Source organism: Micromesistius poutassou (genome assembly GCF_964030765.1).
Source record: "Micromesistius poutassou genome assembly, chromosome: 11".
Taxonomy (NCBI): domain Eukaryota; kingdom Metazoa; phylum Chordata; class Actinopteri; order Gadiformes; family Gadidae; genus Micromesistius; species Micromesistius poutassou.
In genome coordinates this window covers 7,339,198-7,362,982 of record NC_140281.1, presented here as the reverse complement: position 1 = coordinate 7,362,982, position 23,785 = coordinate 7,339,198, and the positions used below count along the sequence as shown (strand labels likewise).

General features: G+C 43.8%; 2 protein-coding genes across 2 annotated transcripts; one reads left to right on the top strand and one right to left on the bottom strand.

Annotated features, from left to right (window-relative positions):
* Positions 1-282: 282 nt before the first annotated feature.
* Positions 283-11,022, top strand: vopp1b (VOPP1 WW domain binding protein b; the record flags this gene model as incomplete). Its single annotated transcript, XM_084475714.1, has 5 exons — positions 283-333; positions 4,139-4,197; positions 5,805-5,882; positions 6,526-6,659; positions 10,817-11,022. The coding sequence occupies 5 exons, from the start codon at positions 283-285 to the stop codon at positions 11,020-11,022; spliced, it is 528 nt and encodes a 175-aa protein (XP_084331840.1).
* Positions 11,023-12,568: 1,546 nt separating this feature from the next.
* On the bottom strand, positions 12,569-23,351 carry lancl2 (LanC lantibiotic synthetase component C-like 2 (bacterial)). Its single transcript, XM_084475388.1, has 9 exons — positions 23,178-23,351; positions 22,036-22,153; positions 21,688-21,895; positions 21,186-21,330; positions 20,829-20,975; positions 18,207-18,389; positions 17,810-17,986; positions 17,128-17,200; positions 12,569-14,143 (listed from the first exon to the last, which is right to left on the bottom strand). Exons 1-9 carry the CDS (start codon positions 23,340-23,342, stop codon positions 14,067-14,069), a joined length of 1,293 nt encoding a protein of 430 aa, XP_084331514.1. The 5' UTR covers positions 23,343-23,351; the 3' UTR covers positions 12,569-14,066.
* Between the last annotated feature and the right edge of the window lie 434 nt (positions 23,352-23,785).

The following is a 23,785-nucleotide window of genomic DNA, read 5'->3' as shown; positions in this document are numbered from 1 at the left end:
CTTCAGGACCAGGACTCTGCTGTCCCCCAGGACCAGAACTCTGCTGTCCCCCAGGACCAGAACTCTGCTGTCCCCCCAGGACCAGGACCAGGACTCTGCCGTCCCCTCAGCTTCAGGACCAGTACTCTGCTGTCCTCCCAGCTTCAGGACCAGGACTCTGCTGTCCCCCCAGGACCAGGACAAGGACTCTGCTGCCCTGCTCCAGGGACAGGACCAGGACTCTGCTGTCCCCCTAGCCTCAGGTCTTTGGAGTGGAGGACAGACTCCATCCACAACAGAGACATGAGGTCTCTCCTGCCCGGCATGGCACTGACGTGCTCGCTGCTCCTGGAGGTGAGCATGGGTTTAATATAATGGAGGGTTCACCTCCTAGTAACACCATGGTTCACCTGCTGATGGGAGTTCTTCTGATGGGAGCTCTTCTGATGGGAGCTCCTCTGGTGACCATTCGGTAACCTTCTGGTAATGTTGTTTTCTGAGAATCTGCGATCCTTTGTCTGTAAACCCCCAACAGGGGACTGGATGCTCACCTGAGTCACATGGTGATGAGCTCTATACCAATAGCACTGCATAGTTGAGTTTCATGGGAAGCTATAGGCCTAGACAACCTTCCTTCTGAATCAACACTGTACATCTCTGGATCTCTATGCCAGATGTTCTTACTTTGTTCTGTGTATGATGCTACCTTGGTTCCATACAGCCTAACCTTAATCATCCTCTGTTGACTTGAACCAGTGCCTACATCACTGACCAGGAGACCATCAACACACCAGCGTCTCTGTTAGCATGCCTAGTAATCTATATGTGTCCGTAAACCTTTATTATAACCTTTATTTACTGGAAATTAAACAAATGATCTATGTTCACACTAACTACCCAACAAGCACTAAACATAAACTAACTAACCCATGCAAGCACTAAACATAAACTAACCAACTGATACATGTACTAAACATGTACTACCCAACCGATACATGTACTAAACATGAACTACCCAATTCATTTATGTACTAAACCTGAACTACCCATCTGATACATGTACTAAACATGAACTACCCAACTCATATGTACTAAACATGAACTACCCAACTCATATGTACTAAACATGAACTACCCAACCGATACATGTACTAAACATGAACTACCCAACTCATACATGTACTAAACCTGAACCACCCATCTGATACATGTACTAAACATAAACTAACTGATACATGTATTAAACCTGAACTACCCAACCGATACGTGTACTAAACATGAACTGACCAACTGATACATGTACTAAACATGAACTAACTAACTGATACTAGTAAACAATGACCAATGCTAGTACTAAACATGAACTTACCAACTGATACAAGTTTTAAACATGAACTAACCAACCGATACAGGTACTAAACATTAACTAACTGATACTAGCAAACAATGGTCAATACTAGTACTAAACAAGACCTTACCAACTTATTCAAGTAACGACATGATCAATGCTAGAACTACTTTTATTTAGAACTTAAACATAGTTGTATTATTTTTACTACTGGTATAGAGAAACTAATTCACACAATTAAGCTAAAGAATAAGTCACTGATAAATAACCTGTTCCTATTGATAGAGACAGAACATTGCTCTGTAGCTTAAATTTAGCTTTGATCATAAAAGTGTCACTTCACTGTGGACCAGCTACATGCAGGGCTGCTCTGGAGTAAACCTTCATGAAGCTGCTCATCATCAGGGCTGCTCTGGAGTAGACCTTCATGAAGCTGCTCTGGAGTAGACCTTCTTGAAGCTGCTCTGGAGTAGACCTACTTGAAGCTGATCGGGAGTTGTACCAGGACCAGCAGCCTGCTGGTGAGAGCGTGGTGTTCTTCCACAGCCTTATATGGACATTGGTCTCACGCTGCATGTGAATGCTGCTTTAATTCAGAGAGTTAAAGTGCTGGGTGGGTCCAGAGGTTTAATCTTCCTTATGTCAGGGTCTGGTTGTTAGTTAGGAATTCTGGGTTCAAAAGATTTTACCAAATAGATTACCGATTTCCTTTCATTTGACGGAAGTTATTGAATAAGTTATTCAGGTTATTGAACTATGTAGTAAAATTTCCCCCTGCTCAATATCCAATAGTCTTAGTTTCTTGTAAGACATTTTATATATATAACATAAAAAAACCTAATATATTTTATTATTTATTATGTTTTTGTTGTTGGTCGGTGTATATTGCAGTAGATATCCTTTACTTAAGCTAGACAACTATTTGTCATAGGGCATTGTAAATGTAGTGTGTTATTGTATGTTTTTAACTTTTAAGAGAACATAACATACTTTTAGGAAAACATTGTGTGTTTAATTACCAAGTGAACCACAGAACCTAACAAACCTGACAAATGATTAAAATGATCCGTCATGTATATAATATATGTATATGTATACATTAGTTCACTTCTTCATCCCATGCAGTAGAACCTTACATACAGCTTAGCTGATGCAGGGACACGCATTATTCACACAAAGGGTGTCATCGTTTTGCATTATCAACAAAATTATTCTGCTATATCTCTGCATGGGGAAGGGAACCAGTTCCAGTTGATCAGGTTGTGTCTGGTGCTGCAGGGTGTTGAAGGTGATCTGCTGGCCATACATACCCCTTATGGGACACACCCACGCAAGCGCAGTCTCTGAGATGTGACTCACTGCCTTCAGAGGCCCTCTCCTCTCTTTCTGCTGAGCTAAACAGCTTCTTGTATGAAACAAGGGGCTTTAACAAGTAGCCCTGCTGTATGTGATGCTCTGTGGAACCACGTTATGTCAAAACACTCATAGACAGGAAAACTACATTCTAGTATAGCATATATAATAGAGTATATAATGTAACACATAATATATGTAATACAAGCTTTGTTGTTGTGTTGCAGTTTTTGTATGGAGAAAAGAGTTCACAATAAGCTGAGATAAGATATCACATTATTAATATTTGAGTTAAATGTTCAATTCAAACGTTAATCTTGTGACATGACCTGCACACCACTATGAATACTAAGATAATACAAATACTAAGCTAATACAAATACTAAGCTATTACAAATACTAAGCTAATACAAATACTAAGCTATTACAAATACTAAGCTAATACAAATGCTGTATCCCAGGATTTTCATCTCCATTATAACCGGCTTTCCCTCTTGAATGTGTGTCTTTAAACGATGACACGCTTGCCTTGAGTCGATGACACAACAACACTCACACTTTTATTGACGATTAGTTTTATATTATGCCTACCATACAATCAGATTGATAGTTTTAGGCACATTTCATACATTTGGTTTGTTTCAGAGGGACGGCGACACACACAAGTTTGATGTTCAATATTCCCCCTTTCTGCCTCCTAATCACGGATAATGTTTCACACATATTTTCCAGAGTACCACACAATGTATTTAAGTCCCATTATTTTATCAGTGTGACATTAACCACAAATCTATATATATATATATATATATATATATATATATATATATATATAGGTAGATGGCATAAAGGCTGTGCTGTTCTGTTCTTCACACTTCATATCTAGAATGGCTTCCCTGGCGAGACATGCTGATTGGCTGCTGACTGTGTCCGTTTTCTGCTGTGTATTTCTTCCCTATGGTTGGTGTTGAGACTGAAGAACTGCTGAGCCCTTGTGTAGAGTAGAGAGAAGGGCTTTGGCACGTCCCAACACAGGGTTATTATACACATTATATATATAATATATATATATGTGGTGTTGGCACATAAAGACAACTGCTGCAAAGTTCATGTTTACTAACAGAGTTCAGCTGAAGAGCATGAGTGTCTTTCACATAGAATCGTTACCTGTATGCTGATGCTTGGTTGAGGGGTTGTAGGCCTACTGCTTGATTAGGATCCCGTCACATCCCAACGTAACCATGGATCTGCTACTGGTCTCAGGTCCTCCTATGTTCTGATGTCAACGTAGAACTGCTACTGGTCTCAGGTCCTCCTGTCTTCTGATGTAAAGTAGATCTGCTCCTGGTCTCAGGTCCTCTCTGTGTTCTGATTTAACCATAGATCTGCTACTGATCCCAGGTCCTCCTGTGTTCTGTCAGTGAACCCTCTCCTTCTTCTTCTTCTCTTTGTGTCCAGTGTGTGGAGGGAAAGAAGTACTGCTGGTATTTTGAAGGTGGATACCCCATCTACTTCATGTATGTACCGAGTCTTTCCTACAGTCTTCCAGTCTTTCTAGGTCTAGCTTTGATCTTTATAATGGATTGAAGTTTACTGAGCAACATATCATCCTCTTATGCCTGCATGAACTCATTACAACAACTTGCGGTCTGGACATTCCTGCAGATCATATTATTCACTTCTGTGTTTATATTTCCAGCATTACAACACTATGGTCCTTCATTACACCAGTACGGTCCTTCATTACACCAGTATGGCCCTCATTACACCAGTATGGCCCTCATTACACTAGTATGGTCCCCATGAGACCAGTATGGACTTCATTACACCAGTATGGTCTTCATTACAGTACGGCCCTCATTACACCAGTACGGTCCTTATTACACCAGTATGGCCCTCATTACACCAGTACGGTCCTTATTACACCAGTATGGCCCTCATTACACCATTATGGACCTCATTACACCAGTATGGCCCTCATTACACCAGTATGGCCCTCATTACACCAGTATGGCCCTCATTACACCAGTATGGCCCTCATTACACCAGTATGGCCCCCATTACACCAGTATGGCCCTCATTACGGTTAAAATCATATAAATATACTTTGATCGACACACATCACTTAAAATATGAGTTATTATGACTTGAATCACTTGGTTAGTTACCTATTGTGTAAGGGACATTAACCTCACTGGAATTGATCATTTACCATTTCAAATTTTATACTGAATGACTTGTATGTATATTCATGTTTATGTCTGTACCTTTATTTAAACACATTTAAATACTAATACGGTTGTGGGGCATCAACACAACAGGCCCAATGATGAGGCTGAAGAGTGAAGCGGTTGAACCAACATATTGCAGAAATGCTGATACAGGCTTTACTGCCGATAATGCTGACTGCTCCATAAAAGCAATGTAAGGATTTGGGAAGGCCAATACTTTCCCGTTACTGCAACCCACATTATTGCCTATAAGCTGCAGAAAATTACTATTTTGGCTCCGTAAAACAATCTCTGATTGTTCTGTTATAATCCAATCATAAGGAGCCCTTGGGTCAGCAGCTCATTGATGTAACATCATGATCTCAACATGAGCACCGAGCGACATTAGAAAGAAATACCATGAGCTATGGATAATGGTTATATAGAACAAAAGCAACACAAACCTCTCCTCCCATCTCTCTGACCACTTGAGGAAGAACTCTCTGTAGTTGATAAGTACTCTCTGTAGTGGAGAAGTACTCTCTGTAGAGGAGAAGTACTCTCTGTAGAGGAGAAGTACTCTCTCTTTAAAGTACTCACTGTAGAGGAGAAGTACTCTCTCTGTAAAGTATTCTCTGTAGAGGAGAAGTACTCTGTGTAGAGGAGAAGTACTCTCTGTAAAGTACTCTCTGTAGAGAAGAAGTAGTCTCTGTAGAGGAGAAGTATACTCTCTGTAGTGGAGAAGTATTCTCTGTAGAGGAGAAGTATGAGGAGCCTCCACAATGAGGAGCCTCCATAATAAGGAGCCTCCATAATGACTACCATGGACGAGATATTCTGACCAACAAGACCAGTTTCCTTTGTAACACCAGAGTGTGTGTGTGTGTGTGTGTGTGTGTGTGTGTGTGTGTCAGATGTCGTTCCTATGAGGACTGCTGTGGGACCCGCTGCTGTGTGAGAGCTCTCTCCATCCAGAGACTATGGTACTTCTGGTGAGTCCTGGTAACACCTTCTGGGGATTTATCAACTAAATCACAATAACTCTGTGCGACATGTTAACCATGAGACATGAAGACTATTAGCGCTCTAATACTCTGTGACGATGTCCCATTTTAACCATGAGACATGAAGACTATTAGAGCTCTAATACTCTGAGATGTCTCATGTTAACAATGATACATAGACTATTAGAGCTCTAATACTCTGAGATGATGTCTCATTGTTAACCATGGGGCATACAGAGCATTATAGCTCTAATAGTCTATGGTGATGTCCCATATTAACAATGATACATAGACTATTAGAGCTCTAATACTCTGAGATGATGTCTCATGTTAACCATGGGGCATACAGAGCATTATAGCTCTAATAGTCTATGGTGATGTCCCATATTAACAATGATACATAGACTATTAGAGCTCTAATACTCTGTGAAGATGTCCCATGTTATACATAAAGACTATTAGAGCTCTAATACTATCTGGCGGGGTCCCACATTAACCCTGAGACATAAAGACTATCAGAGCTCTAATAGTCTATGATTTTGTCCCATGTTAACCATGAGGCATAAAGACCATTAGAGCTCTAACGCTCTGGGCTCCAGGCACCCTGAGGTAACTGTCTCTCTGGGTCCAGGCTGCTGCTGATGATGGGGGTCCTGTTCTGCTGCGGCGCCGGCTTCTTCATCCGCCGGAGGATGTACCCGTCAGTGCTGAGTGACGAGCCCGCCTTCAACGTGTCCTTTACCAGGCAGGCCGTTGCCACGCCAGGTAACCACGAGCTTCTCTGATACCAACCAGTTACACTCACTAAGGGTCAGGGTCACGACCCTAACTCTAGCCCTTAGGGTCAGGGTTATGACCATAGATATATATAGAACACTAGACGTCTTACGGCGGAGTCTAGAACGTCCGCACTGGCGGCCATCTTACCACAGTCAGCTCACTCACCTATAACATTGTGTTGGTAGTGGTACATGTACTTTTTAAATAACCATAACTTGCTCAATTTTCAACCGATTTTCAAACGGTTTGGTTTCTTACAAACTGCTACTATTTGTAAAGGGAAATCTTGTACCTATTTTAGATTATTCAATTTTTTTAGAATATAACATAATTATTCATAAGTATGCAGTATATAACAAACCAAACCGTTTGAAAATCGGTTGAAAATTGAGCAAGTTATGGTTATTTAAAAAGTACATGTACCACTACCAACACACTCAGTGCGTTTACATGACACTCAAGAAAGTCGATTTATTGGCTTAGTCCAACTATGATTGGATTACTAAGATGCATGTATACACCTTAGTTGAGCTATACTCAAATCAAATTGGGTTACTCACAGGGTTCGAAATGGCGACATGCCCGCACACCCGGGTCTAGTAACTTTACTATCGGGCTAGTAACTCTATGCACTTGCCAGCCCATGTGTCTGGCAACTTTACAACCCCTTTGCACTGAGCGTCTTTTACAAGCATTGCGGCTGTCATCGCAAACCTATTTTTGCTATTGTAAACCTCTCTTGCACAGCATAAGATCGGTCCTATTGAGCACACGCTGCAGACGTGTTTTCATAATTTGTTTATTCAAATGTTTTTTGTCCCTTCTGATAACCCGTAGGGTTCATGCATGTGTTGCTAGGATACCATTTAATAAAGTTTGCGATCTATCTCATGGGTAAGCCACGTAATTTTTACTGTATAATCTTAGTTTTAGAAGTGAAGGTCAAACAGGAGTAGCCTATATTTTAATGAGTTTGCCTGAATGCTAATCGTGTAGTCTACACTGTTAAATGTTGTAACAGCAGTGCGGTGAGGTTTGTGGCTGGTGAGGCACTGACATTTTCAGTCAGATTCACAAATATATAAACCCAATAGAGTAGCTTAAATCATCAAATCCATTCTTGAGGTTCTAAACATTTTCAAAGAAATTTGTCTTTGAACGTGAGTAGTCGATCGAGTCCTATGTCCCATCGCTGGCCGCTTTAAACACAGGCATGCATAGCCCAATCATATAGCCAACTGAAATGAATTCAAAGGCCCTCACAAAAGGCCCAAGCTAACAGGAAAAAATCCCAAAAATTAACACACGAGGCTCTGTTGGTAGCCTACCTAGGTCTCTAAATGACAAAACAAATGAACACGAGTGACCACAGTGAAGTAAAATAAACGTTAACACGAAAGCAGTTTATTGATATGAAAATCAACTCTTACCATTGACGAAAGGCCCTTTTCCTTGAAATAACTCTTTAGCCTACATAATCCATCCATCAAAGTTTTAGTCAGCTAGGCTACGTCCTGCGCTGCCTGCCACTGATCCATGTAGCACCGACGTTAATAAGTTTCAGGTTCATATCCGCCTTGACTACTAAGTAGAAATACTTCCAAAGTAGACGGCCCTTTGTTTTCCGTGGTTAATAAACTCCTGATGCCACCTATGTCTCCCATCATCTGCGCTGCGCACATAGGGTAGACTAGGCTAGACTAGGCTAATTTATGCACGATTTGCGTTGTCATACATAAACAAATTATCACACACTCACGTCCTATTTTAAATTTATTTTAATCACAAAAACGAACCTTTATATCAAGTGAAACGACCGACCCCATTGGCTACTCTACATAATGAGCTGTTTTAAATTTTCAATTTTCAATGCCAAAAAATACCAACATTGTTGTGTGGAAATTAAAGTTTCTATTCTATTCTATTCATTGCGCTGATGTGACAGCTCTGGTCAGGTTTCCATGCTCTAGTAGGGAAGGGCCTTGAAAATCCAAGGGCTTGGCCCTATACCACCCTTAGCTCTGCCTCCTCTGCCACCCCTGACCGCACGTCTGTGAGTAATAGTAATATTATCAGCACTAGCATTGAAATGTACTGTATAAAGAATGAATGAATAAATGTTTGCAATCAATCTTATAGATGCTGTCCAAGAGAGGTTTACATCATCATGCTCCGTCAGTGGTGTGGTTTATAGTGGTTTATACTGATAAAACAATCATGCCAAAAATATCTGAAAACACACACAAAAAATAACAATAATAATGTCCATGATGAAATTCTATCTTTTCTGAGCTGAAAGTCCACCAAATGGCTTCTTTTTAAATTTTTATTCTGAAAATTGTAATGTGTGATGTGAAAACGTGATGCGCGTGCCTACGGCACACATTGATTTGCTTGGTCTAGTAACTTTACACCAGGGCTAGTAAATTTCGAAAGTTACTAGCCCTGTGGTCTAGCGACTATTTTTCCTAATTGGGGGAAATTAACTTTGGCTTTGACTCTCTGAAGTCCAGATTGAAACGCGACATGGAGGAGAAAGCGATGTTTTCAGCAGACAGCTGTCAGTTCACTTCGGGTCCATATCATTTCTCCGACGCTCCATTGTTCCTCTCGGTCGTATGCGGCTGAGAGGTCACTCCTCCGCCGGCAGAGCAGCCGGAGGAGTCGGCATACGACCGAGAGGTCGGAACAATGGAGTGTCGGAGAAATGATATGGACCCAAAGTGAACTGACAGCTGTCTACTGAAAACATCTTTCTCGAATTCGGCCTGAGTTTGTTGTTGCTGGTGACGTAAAGAGGTCAGCCGGTGGTTCTATTACCGCTACTTGAAATGGGTACAGCGCCACCTATCATACCGGGGAATGACACGCTTCGGCCAATGAATCGATTTACTCACCGCCATGTATAACCGGACAATTTCAGTTGTCAAATTGAGGAGCATAGTCGAGCTATGGCTTTAATCAGATTAAGCTGTGCATGTAAACGTACTGAATGTTATGGGTGAGCGAGCTAACTGTGGCAAGATGGCCGCCAGTGCGGCCGTTCGACTCCATTGGCCAGCACCGTGGACGAGACATCAAGTGTTCTATATATATCTATGGTTATGATAAACCTAGCCCTTAGCGTCAGGGTTACTACCCTAACCATGCAGGGTCACGACCCTAACCCTAATCATGCAGGGTCACGACTAGGCCTGTCACGATAACAAATTTTGCTGGGCGATAAATTGTCCCAGAAATTATTGCGATAAGCGATAATATTGCAGTTTTGAGACCATTTTCAACTAATATAATGATAATGGCATAATAATGCAAGTACAACCTTTCAAAGATCAATAAACTGTTATTTCTAAAGAATATTTAACACTGGAACTGGCAGACATTTTAAATATCCAAAATAAATAAACAAAACAACCAAAAACAATAAATAAAATTGAAATAAAACTACATGAAGTGAACTACAACTGTCAGTGAGTGCGCACCATTTGAACTGTCCTGTTTGTACTTTGTCGACTAAGCGCCCCAGTGATTGTGGACTGAAGACGGAGACGTCCCATGATCTGTTTTTTTTCGCAGCTGAGAAAACTGCATCTGATGATTATGCTTTAGGTGCAGATGCATGTTTGTTGTATTGGCGCGTTTAGTTTCTACCATTTTACAACAAATGAGACATACCGGCTTGCACAGGTTAAGTGGTTCACCACGGTCATTGGGTTTGAACCCGAAGTGCTCCCACACGGCAGCTGTCGCGTTCGGCTTTGAAACCAATTCCATCTTTGTTTATCATTCCTCCAAATCTTAACTAGCGGTTTCTCTGGCTTATTACTCCTCACGGGGCTCTCATGCTGCACTCAGGCAGAGAATGTCTAGGAAGACGCGTGGAAGACGGGCGTATAGACGGGCTCTGACTCTGTGTAACGCCAGGGCTCCGCCTCCCCACACAGAGACCATGCGGCTGACCAGTGACACGACTCGAGGGTTAACTCCTCATTACGCCAAGGAAGCCAGAGGGGTCTGTGGAGGCCGATGCTCCGGAGTGAAAACTCTTGTCATCCAGTCTCTTTGATAGAGAGACACACGAGAAAAATAAATAAATTTTAAAAGCTTATTTATATCCTAACTCGTCTCTCTGTCCGCTCCAGTGTTGCAGCAACCAGGAACCTTGCAAGGTTTCGGTGTCAACGGCAGGATGGGGGACCCGGGCATTTCCACGGCAACTCCGGTGTATCCAGCACAACCAGGCTCTGCCCATCCCATGATGAGCTCCTACCCTCCCCCACCGTCCTACTGCAACCACCCCCCTCCATCGTACGACCAGCTGTTCCACGACGCCGCCGATAAGAAGTAGTGGGACGCTGTGGGGTTTGGAGGACAAGAGACCACCACCCTCACCCCACCTCAGAGTGGAGCTTCAACACAACGTCTGTGTGTGTCTGGCTGCAGGACGTACGGAGCGATGGCCCTGGACTCTGAACGCGCTGACATACACCAGGATGCCTGACTCATCGACAATTCAACAAGTGGCATTAGACATGTTGACCTCTGACCTGGGAGGGGGGGGTCTGGCTTTGCGACGCAGGCATGCATCTGTGTTTGTGATGTTTTGTGAACAATGTGGGGCTGTCCTTCTCCTGCAGCACAGCATGTAGCACATGCACAAGGGCACCCAAAACAAGAGAGAGCACCGGAGAAACAGTGAGTCAGATTAGTGAACACATCTGAATCCTCTGGCCACAGTAAGACAAAGGGCCGGTCAAAGAGAAATGGCAGATTAGACATGCTTTACACAGTCTCACACATATGCACTCCCTTGCTTGCCTGTGCTTCGACCTTCTGCTTGAAAATAACAGATTTGTCCCGTTTTAGATGGCAGGCCTGGAAATGTAAATCTATGAACGGGACCTTTGTACCAGACTCGTCGCCTGTCGCCCACATCGACAGGTGATCTTTATGTATAATTCTTTAGGTTGTGTTTTGAACATTTGTGCTGCTAAACGTAGATGAGCCAGTCCGTAGTTTGTGTCGCTCCATGATGTAGCTTCGTCATTTTGATGTCTCCTTCTTTCCTACGTCTTCTGCTTTAAAACACAGGCTCTTTGTGAACATTAACTTACACAACACCAACGCTGGCAACTAGAGAGTCCATATAATCAAGTCATCCTTTTCTAATTGGCCTTCTGTTGAAATTAAAACATCCCCTCTTACACCAAGATTGGGATTTGGAGTTAGTTTTGTCAACTGTGGACACGTTTCATCCTGTAACTATGCAAAAGATAATTTATAAATCAGTAGGAGGCTGTTTTGGTAACATAGTCTTCCTCATGTTGTCTAGATTAGTACTTCTACTCTTCAGAGCACGTTAGTTCACACTCAACGTGGGGAGGCAGTGATTCTGCTGAACTGTAGTTCTGACCCTAACCCAGAAGGGGAACAGGGGGATCCGGTGGTAGAATAGTCTGAACCGTCATTATCAATCTGTGAAATATGTAAATAAAAGTCACTTCTCTGATGAACTCTTCTTTCCTATTGGACGATAACTTTGTGAGCAGACGTGCTCGTCTGTCCGACTGACGAACAGAATGAGCCGTTGCCTGTTGACCAGTTTAGACCGGATCCTGGGACGATGTTCCTGTTTGACAGGGTTATTACCGTGGTTACCAGTGTTGATGTGACATCCAGAATCTGTAAACAAACTGAGGGGAAGAGCTCCGTCCTCCAATCAGAGACAGTTTGATATGATTAACGTTGATTGTAACATGTGACTTTAGTGGTATCTTCGACTGAAGCACAGAACACTTACTTCCTTCCTTTCTTGGATTTAATATTCTAATATTGACGCCATGATTGCCATCATTGATGCATGTAAATACACAATACACAGCTGTGAGGAGTGATATTTCTTAACATGTTTTAATATAGTTTTTTTCATTAACTTAAAGCCTAACCATTCTCTTTTGTATAAGATGGACGAACGTCACAATCTAAAATTAAAAAAACTTAACATGATATTAAAGTAAACTCCAGGAATGAAAAATTTTATCAGCTTATTTTTGGCTTGACTGAAACCTGTAGAAACACAGACACAGACATAGTGACAGACAGACAGATGCACAGACAGACAGACAGCGACACTGAGCCTCACAGACACACGGCTACTAGAACTTGTGAAAACCACAACAAGACCACCAGTATTTGGTGTCAGAAACATCCCAGGTTTGTTTTTAACACGTAAAGGGATTTTAAACTCAACCCAGTGAGGGAATCTCCTCTGGTCCAGGTGGAGCTGACCTGGGGCCAGCAGGTGGAGCTGACCTGGGGCCAGCAGGTGGAGCTGACCTGGGGCCAGCAGGAGGACGCATTGCGGGGCAAGGCACCGCTTGGTAACAGACGAGCCAACAGCCGTAGTTCTTACCGTCGCAATGGCCTCAAACCCGTTTGGGAGTTTGATTCCAACCACGAAGATTCAAAGATGAATTTCTTCTGTTATTTTCTTCTTATTGTCTCTTGATGTCCCAGCTATGAAGTGTCTGTTCTCAAGCTGATCCATAATATTACCCATCATGCATTTTGGGCAACTTAGTTAAATGCTAAATGTTTTTACATAGACACCTGCAACATGACAGCATTACAACATGACTAGATGACAGCAAGCCCCAATATGTGGTTTACTAGGGTTAGTTACTAGGGTTAGGGTTAGAGACTGTTGAAGTACAAACAGAAAAACCCTTCTTTACCTTACATGACGAAAAATGTGTTGTGAATTGCAGAACAACACTATGAGCTAACAGCACTAAATGGATGAGCAAGAAGCATGCAAGCTTTAGAGACAAACTATCAGAAACACACTGGACTGCTAATAAAGGCAACCAAACAGACAGCCAGGGCAGCACTGTCTGGCAAAACACGTTCAACACAGGCGGAACCACCAGACTAAACGATAATTCTACTACTATTAGTAAAAAATGAACTTTTGGGAAGACTACAGGGCTATTAAGCACAATATGGTTTCAACATGTGCCATGAAAGAGCAACAAAGCGCTTTTTAAAAAATATTCTGCCCCTTTCATGTACAGCTGTTTCTTATATGTATTGTTGTGAGACCTAAAACAGCTGTGCTGAACTCCCGTCCAAAAGTAAAGGGTTTCCATCTTCCAAACACAGACGGACCAAAACAAAATACTAGAACACATTTCTTTGATCACAAAGACGACGCGTCCCAACCGGAAAATGAAAGTCATCGGTTCTGCTCCTCAGGACCTCCGCTCTTCCTCCAACATCCTCGCTAGGAGAGGCCACACAGAGTCCAGTATTCAGTGGCCTCCTTCATCCAATGTCCTCCCAGGAAGATGTCACTCAGAGTACCTCACCCCGATGGCCCAGGGTCAAGGCAGGTCAAAGTTCAAAGGCTGGGAAGCGGGAGTCTCCCGGCATGGCCATTTCTGACAGGTAGTGGATGGCTCCAGCCATACCTAGACCATTAGATGAGAGCTTGTTACTCCAACTTACTCAAACCTGCACTCTGTCACCTTTCTACTGCCATTCACTCCCTTCAAACAGAGAGTAGGGTTTGTGTGGGTGTAGTTATTCATTGTCTGGGTGGAGGTACCTCCAAACAGTAGTGTCTGTGTGGGTTTAGTTATTCATTTTCTGGGTGGAGACACCTTCAAACAGTAGTGTCTGTGTGGGTTTAGTTATTCATTTTCTGGGTGGAGACACCTTCAAACAGTAGTGTCTGTGTGGGTTTAGTTATTCATTTTCTGGGTGGAGACACCTTCAAACAGTAGTGTCTGTGTGGGTTTAGTTATTCATTTTCTGGGTGGAGACACCTTCAAACAGTAGTGTCTGTTAGGGGTGTAAACCTCTGGCTTCACCACGGTTCGATACGATTACGATTCTTAAGGCAACGATTCGATATTTGCCGATATCAAAAATGTTGCTTCAGTACGATTCGATTCAGTAACATGAACGATATGAAACAATATTTTTCACTAATAGTAAAAGATGCCATTTTTATCAAGTCACAAATGCATACAACCAAATAGAGGTTCACAGTGTAATTATTTTATTAAGCTCTGCTTAATTACAAATAACCTTATTTTTAAATAAAAACTGAATGTGCTTTTGAAACACTTGAAAGTGCAACCACTCAAGTTACAAGCTGTAACATGAAATGAAAATGGACAGTGCAAACTTGGCTGTGGGGGGGATCGGGATTGTAGACGGGGGAGGAAGGGGGGCGATCGGACGCGTCTTTTTAGTCACGGTGAAACAGCTGAGTTGGCAGCTCTGCTGTGTTTTCGTTGCAAGTGATTGGCGAGGTTGGTTGTGTTACCGGTGTGGGCCTATTTCAGTTCGACTACACACCGTTTACATATAGCATGTGTTTTGTCCAAGTTCCCCTCTTTCTTCCAGAAACCAAAATAGAGGCACCGAAAGATTTAAGTCCTAATGGCGAGTGGATGTCTGCGCTCCCCGCTTCGTGGAGCTGCGGAAAGGCTATGTTCTGCCCTGTGCGTTTGATTTCGTCTGCCGTGTGTGTTTGATTTCGTCTGCCGTGTGCGTTTAATTTCGTCTGCCGTGTGCGTTTAATTTCGTCTGCTGTGTGTTTGATTTCGTCTACCGTGTGGAGGAGGCGGAGCCACGGCGCTGCCGACGCGCGGGGGTTGACGTTGTATTCAGAAATCAAATCATACTTTTTTTTTTACAATTAGAATAAAACGAAACGGTTTAATAATCGATATGTGATTTGAATCGATGCAACCCGCACCGTGGCCTCTAGAATCGATGTATCGATACATATAGGTTTATCGTTACACCCCTAGTGTCTGTGTGTGTAGTTCAGAGGTGCAAAGTACCTAATTACATTTACTCAAGTAAATGTATTGAGTAGATATTATTGGTATTTTGTATTTTTTAAGTAGTTTTTAAAAACTGTACTTTTACTTTTACTGAAGTAAGTTTTGGCCTTAATGTATGTTTTGTTGGGTATGAAAAAAGCTAATTAAGTCTTGATAACCAATATATTCAGTTATATTATGACAGGATGTAAAATTGCTCAAAATCATTGTTCAAAGTTAACCCTGATTAGAGATTTCGGATCCCCCATTGCAGTTATGATTGGTGAGGCATTAAATATGACCAGTAAAAAAGTAACTAGTATTTAGTACTCTGAGTAGGTTTTGAAAAGAGTACTTTGTACTAGTAAATTTGAACTACAATACTTGAACTTGGAATTGGGTAAGATTTCAGTGGCGGCTGGTCAATAGAGGGCGCTAGGGCGCCGCCCCTCCGTGAAATATTCACTCGAATATATCTGCCAACTTTGAATTAACTATTATACATACAAAATAAATCAACAAAAATACATAGCGTTTATCCTCGTTTAATTGTGTGATAGACTGTACTTGCAACTGCCAGCAACCATTTAAACACGTCTGAACGTCAATGATTTGGGCTAGGCTAATTATTGGTCATTCTTAATAAAGCCCTCCTTCAGGGCAGGGGCGCCGGCCAAGTTGAAGTCAACGTAAGCTCGCAAAATTTTTGCTGTCTATCAAGCAGAGACGGCTTTTCATTGGCGCAAAAAAAATCGCCCTCGGGTCGCAGCAGTGTGCGTCCCAGGCCAATGGTATGGCTTTTCTGTTTTTTTTATCACCACACGATTGGACAATTCAGCGAATCAATCAAATAAACTACCTCCCTCAGCAACATTCGCGCAACACAACTACAGCAAAGAAGAGATAGATCGCTGTTACGGACCCTCTTTATTTTATTTAGTTTGTATATGCACTTTAGCACTTCCCTGCTAGTATTATTATGTGTTATGGATTATTTTCTAACTTTCACCTGCTTCCAGCTGCTGATTGGCAATCATGGCCTACACCTGGTGGTGTAGGCTATTTAGGCAGACGAGATCCAGGTGGAAGCTCTCTCTCTCTCTCACACAAGGATCGGTGGTTGGGCTGGAGCCTTGCCACCTCTCGTCTTTTTTGTTTGTCTCCTGCGTGAGACTTATGATTGTCCGGCCTTTGGCCATTTAAGTCACATTTTGACTTTATGCGGGGTTACCAAATTATTTTTTTTCTATTACTGCGCCCCACCAACAATTTTTATCACCAGCCGCCACTGCAGTGGTGTAACTGTACTTTTACTTGAGTAGATTTTTTCAGTTATTTTTCCACCTCTGGTGTAGTTATTCATTGTCTGGGTGGAGGTACCTTCAAACAGAGAGTAGGGTCTGTGTGGGTGTAGGTATTGATTGGCTTGGTGGAGGTACCTTCAAACAGAGAGTAGGGTCTGTGTGGGTGTAGGTATTGATTGGCTTGGTGGAGGTACCTTCAAACAGAGAGTAGGGTCTGTGTGGGTGTAGGTATTGATTGGCTTGGTGGAGGTACCTTCAAACAGAGCGTAGGGTCTGTGTTGGTGTAGGTATTGATTGACTTGGTGGAGGTACCTTCAAACAGAGAGTAGGGCCGGTCAGGGATGCGACAGCCGTGGGTTCCGTAGTCTAAACACCACTCAGCAAACTGGAGGGAGAATGACAAACAGTACGATAGAAGGGTATGTGGTCAAGATAAGTTAAACTAGTATCGTGTTATAAGTGGTCCTATGCATTGGACTCATTGGACTTGGACGCATGATTATATGCAGAAGCAATATTAAAATCCCCTAATTAATTGAAACCAACACAAGCGAAAGAGAGGCAGAGGAACTAGAGGCTGGACCCCACAACACAAGAGAAAGAGAGGCAGAGGAACTAGAGGCTGGACCCCACAACACAAGAGAAAGAGAGGCAGAGGAACTAGAGGCTGGACCCCACAACACAAGAGAAAGAGAGGCAGAGGAACTAGAGGCTGGACCCCACAACACAAGAGAAAGAGAGGCAGAGGAACTAGAGGCTGGACCCCACAACACAAGAGAAAGAGAGGCAGAGGAACTAGAGGCTGGACCCCACAACACAAGAGAAAGAGAGGCAGAGGAACTAGAGGCTGGACCCCACAACACAAGAGAAAGAGAGGCAGAGGAACTAGAGGCTGGACCCCACAACACAAGAGAAAGAGAGGCAGAGGAACTAGAGGCTGGACCCCACAACACAAGAGAAAGAGTGGCAGAGGAACTAGAGGCTGGGAGGTCACCTTGCAGGCCCTGTAGAGGTACTTCTTCTCCCGGGTGGTGCGGTACAGAGACAGGAAGGCGTAGCCGTTCCCTGCCGTGCCGTGGCAGATCCCGTAGCCCTTCCTCAGCAGCCCGCGCTGCCAGATCACCTCGCCGCAGTCCACCGCCTCCTTCAGGTACTTGTCCTCCTTAAACACCTGAAGAAGAGACGGACACGGGGAGGGGTTTGTCACGAGGCAGCAGACCTCCAACATCCTGGAGCAAGAAGCCCTCACTCCTCAAAGGTCCAATAATAATAATAACTTTATATATATTTTTAAATGTAATTTATATAGCAACTTTCAAGGTACCCAAGGTCACTTAGACCTTTGAGGAGCTTGGACTGCATCCACTGGTGTAAATACCATCGTCTCCCACCTGGTAGGCCATGAGCAGCATTGGCACGACGCCAGGCGCTCCGTGGCACCAGTGGACCAGGCGGTCGCTCTCGTTGCTAAGCGACGACGGGTAGTTGCCCGAGCGGAACCTCTTGTGGCGGAGGTAGTCGACGCTGGGCCGGATCAAGCCCGACAGGACGTCCGCCGGGACCCGTGCCCCTGGCTGTGACACAGGTTTTCCAAATGTTCCATGAAATACGTATATACCGATTTAATCCAAATACATTTTTATCTCATCCATTTTTTTTCGGTCACTCCTTGCCTCAATGTGGCTGCTGGTGGTATATGAAGGGATTGTTGTCTAAGATATAGATATATCTATATATACAGTATGTTAATATATACATATGAATTCTGTCTACAAAATACAAAGCTTGAAAAGGACAGTGTTGTGAAGAAACCTCTCTGGCCGGAGAGTCTTATTGATGCGTCTGGCGTTACATGTAGAGTTTGTTAAAGCTCCAGAGTTATTTACCAGTGAACTATCTGCTGTGGATGCCAATAGAAGTGTGACTAAACACAGGGACATTGGGTGTTCTTGGGAGTCCAGACATCTAACAAATCTGCAGCTTGTTTCCTTGGAAACAGTAAGACCAAATCATTAGGGTGCCAAGCACAAAATGCGAAGGCAACCTATTGTAATTGTTAGTTTTATTATTAGGGTGCCAAGCACAAAGTGCGAAGGCAACCTATTGTAATCGTTAGTTTTATTATTATTATTCCGCCACGTTTGACTTACACAGCCTAAACCGCTTGCACGCTTTTTATGTAACTTACTACAGCTGTAGAGGCTGACTAAATATTAACAGAGAGCAAATATTACACTGATTAGCCCAAAGGTGGCGCTATAGCAAAAATGCTAACTTTGAACAAGCATATCTCATGACCCTTTTGACTTACAGTAATGAAACTTTGTTCATACATGCATATCCTCATGGTGAACAAATCTGCCTCAAGAACCTATGACTTTATTTGAAAAGATTTACAGCCATCCCAGGTTTTTTGACAAAAATCCTTTAGCACATATAATCTATGGACCAATGTCTTCAATCTGACATATAGCGAAGTCTGTACATTAGAGATTAAAGCACCCAGGAGCCATTGACTTCTAAAAAGGGTGTGGTTTAAAACGCGTAAAGACTTAAATGCTTATATCAACATCAAAATGGACTCCTATGATCTTGAGTCCAATACAAATGTTGTTCAGAATCAAATTCTAAACAAGATAAAGTAAAAAAAAAAATCAATTAGGGCGTGGCATTGAGATGGGCGTGGCCACTGACTAAAATCACCACAGTTCATAGACGGAATGTTTGATTTGAGCGGGACCAACTTATTGGTGACCAAAGTTCCAACTGCTCAAGTAAGATGAAGTTGATTGACAAAACAACATGATCGCCAGAGGCTCAAATTCGTCCAAATTTAACTTTATGCCAAAGGGCGGGGTTAAATTAACCCAATCATTATCAAACTTGGTATAGTCAAAATTGGTCAAGATGAACCTCTCTAAATTGTAACGGGCTATAGGGAGTGGTATAACAATTAACTGAAAATGCAACCTCTCCAAATTGTTCCCAGATCGGGCGATAGGGCGAGCTATATCAAATAACTGAAAATGCAGACTTTGGACAGACATATTTTCTGACCGCTTTCATCTACAGTGATGAAATCCTGTAGACATTTGTATCTCCTCATGTTGAGCAAATGTTCCAAGCAAACCCAGAACCTGTAACAAAATGGCGGCTGGACTTCCAAATTAGCCCAATAAATGTTAGGTGACTAAAGGCGTGGTTAACTTGAGTCAATCTTCACCAAACTTGGTGTACTTAAAGAAGCATTGGTCAAGGTAAACCAGGCTAAAGTTCATCAAAATAGGACGATAGGGGGCGCTAAAGCAATCAATTGAAAATTTGAAACACTCATAACTCCTCAGCCTTTTGACGTACGGTCATGAAAGTTTGTTCGCCCATCACCAGATCCAAGCTAAAGCTATTCCAGCGTTGTCAAGCATATCCAAACAAAAAAGGTCTTAATGGTCTTCATCAGGGTTTTCATGGTCTGCGTCAGGGTCTTAATGGTCTGTCAGGGTCTTATTGGTCAGATTTAGGCTTGGCACCCGTAAAATGCTGCTTGCAGCATTAATTATTTCTGTCCTTGTTCTACTCAGCCCGGTCTACAGAATGTTCAGAATGTTCCGCAACGCAATACCTAGTGAGCGAGGACTCAGCGTGGCATGGTACCTAGCTAGTGTGGTACCTAGCCAGCATGGTAACTAGTGAATGTGGTAACTAGTGAATGTGGTACCTAGCGAGCGTGTACTTAGCACGGCATGTTTCCTGGCGAGCGTTGTACCTAGCGAGTGTGTACCTAGCATGGCACGATACCTAGCGAGCAAGTTAACTAGCAAGCTTGGTATCTAGCGAGCACGGTAACTAGTAACTACATCAGCACGGTAGCTACATCATCTCCATTAACACCCCCACCCCCCCACCCCCCCCCCTTGTGATGCATTACAGAGATACACATGTAAACACATCACATGGTGCACGACCGAAGGTGGTGATACCAGGAGGAGACACTCAGAGCTGTGAAAGGTTCTGACCTGAAGGAGCATGTAGAAGATGCCGGCCAGCCCGTGGGCCGCGCCCACATACTGTTTGCCGTGCCACTCGTACAGCAGGGGGCATCGCTCCGCCTTCTTCTGCTGCACTGACAGCTTCTGCCCCGAGTTCAAGATGGCCGACACCACCTGATGGAGGACCGGGTGGGGGGAGGGTTAAGAACCGGGTTTAACACGTATGGTCTATGATGGCTCTATGTGGCGCTTTAGTCACCGCTTGCTGCCACCAGACCAAACCAGCGGACACACTCTGCTGTGGTGACCACTTGGTCACCGTGGTGACCACCAGATCACCGTGGGCGACCACTAGATCCCCGTGTGTGTGTGTGCAGACGTCACCTCGCTGATGGAGCCCTCGTCCACCGTGCCGGCCCCCAGCTCCTTGTTGATGTAGAGCAGGGCGTAGAGGTACCCCACGCGGCCGTACAGCAGCTCGTCAGGGAGCTCCGAGTCACCCACCACCGCTGGCTGCAGGAGGAGCAGTCTGACACACACACACACACACACACACACACACACACACACACACACACACACACACACACACACACACACACACACACACACACACACACACACACACACACACACACACACCAATGATTTCACAATGGTGCAGCTTTCAATCCACACAGGAAGCCCTTCTCTAAAAGTGTAGACCTTTATGGACAACATCGACATAATTCTGTTGAGGATTTTAACCAACAACTCTAATGCTGGCGATGCCCCAGGCTTCCTGAGCACCAACTACTGATTAGGAGCGATGCTCCGGTACTGATTTAGGAGCGATGCTCCGGTACTGATTTAGGAGCTATGTCCAGTACAGTGCTCTGCCACCTACTTGGTGATGCACTGCTTGCTGTCCTCTGTGTGGCTCAGCCGGTGGTAGACCACCGCCCCCACCGCCAGGGGTCCGGCGTCACCACACAGGAAGGTCACCTTGCGGCCATTGAGGTTTCTCAGGCTCCTTTTCACATAGTCTAGCGCCCTCTGCAGGTGGGGGGCCTCACCAGACACCTGATGCAACTGCAGATAGAGCAGGGCAATACCTGTGGTGAGAATAGATACAGATAAGAAGAGCCATTTGAAGGATCCTACTGCAGGGGAGGAGGCCAGTAAAAGTCCCTAGGTGGTGTGTAGCTGTGACATTGCTTCAAATAGGTGTTGATGAGCAGGCGGTGAGCCTCACCTGTCCATCCAGTGTAGGTGGAGCAGTCATGGGGGTCTGCGGTCTTCAGGCCCTCCTCCATCTGCTCCAGCAGATCCGTCATCTTGTTGTGCACCTTTTTCTGGAACGCAGCGCTGACCTGCACATCGGGTTTAAACCATTCAACTTTTATTCTGATCAGGCCGTAGCTTAACCCTAACCCTAGCTATAGTATGTTAGCTCTATCGGTTAGCTATAGCATGTTAGCTCTGTTGGTGAGATATAGAAGCAGCATGTTAGCTCCGTTGGTTAGTTGTATCAGCAGCATGCTAGCTCTGTTGCTTAGCTATAGCATGTTAGCTCTGTTGGTTAGATATAGCAGCAGCAGGTTAGCTCTGTTGGTTGGCTATAGCATGTTAGCACTGTTGGTTAGCCATAGCATGTTAGCTCTGTTGGTTAAATACAACAGCAGCATGTTAGCTCTGTTGGTTAGCTATAGCATGTTAGCTCTGTTGGGTAGCTATAGCATGTTAGCTCTGATGGTTAGACATAACAGCAGCATGTTAGCTCTGTGGGTTAGCTATAGCATGTTAGCTCTGTTGGGTAGATATAGCATGTTAGCTCTGACGTTTAGATATAACAACAGCATGTTAGCTCTGTTGGTTGGCTACAGCATGTTAGCTCTGTTGGGTAGCTATAGCATGTTAGCTCTGATGGTTAGACATAACAGCAGTATGTTAGCTCTGTTGGTTATCTATAGCATGTTAGCTCTGTTGGGTAGCTATAGCATGTTAGCTCTGTGGGTTAGCTATAGCATGTTAGATCTGTTGGTAAGCTAAAGCATGTTAGCTCTGTGGGTTAGCTATAGCATGTTAGATCTGTTGGTTATCTATAGCATGTTAGCTCTGTTGGGTAGCTATAGCATGTTAGCTCTGTGGTTTAGCTATAGTATGTTAGCTCTGTTGGGTAGATATAACATGTTAGCTCTGACGTTTAGATATAACAGCAGCATGTTAGCTCTGTTGGTTGGCTACAGCATGTTAGCTCTGTTGGTTAGCTATAGCATGTTAGCTCTATCGGTTAGCTATAGCATGTTAGCTCTGTTTGGCAGCTTTAGCAGCAGCATGTTAAAATAATAATAATTAATAATTATTATTATTAATTGTTTTAATGATCATTCTTACCTCTCCGTCGGCGTCCAGCGGCTCTCTGGACCCCCCGTCGGCCTCAGGGTCGGAGGTCGCGACCCCCGGGGGGGCCCAGTCGGGACAGCGGTTCAGGAAGTAACGTTCCTCCATGTCGCCATCAGTCGCCGACAGCAGCTTCAACTTGGACACGTGATCGCCCATGACGACGGCGGCCCGCCCGGGACAAGAAAACCCGCCGCGCTGAACGAATTCCCATGATGGGAATCCATGAGATTAAACCATGAAGTGTAAGCATGAGAGAGATGAAACCATGAAGTGCGACCAGGAGGAAAAACCATGAGAGAGATGAAACCATGAGGTGAACAATGAGATGAACCCATGAAGTGAGGAGAAGCCATGAGAGAGATGAAACCATGAGGTGAGACCATGAGAGAGATGAAACCAGGCGGTTTACTGCAGAACTAGCGGAAGCCTTCAACAGATCCAGATCAATGTGGACCGACCGGACAGCACGGATCATAATAAACACATCACACAATGAGCTGCAGATAAGCTATTGTATTGCCAATTAGTACGACAACGACATGAACAACGGCATGAAGACCGTTGGTCCATCGGAGCTCACCGGAGGGGTGGAGGATCTC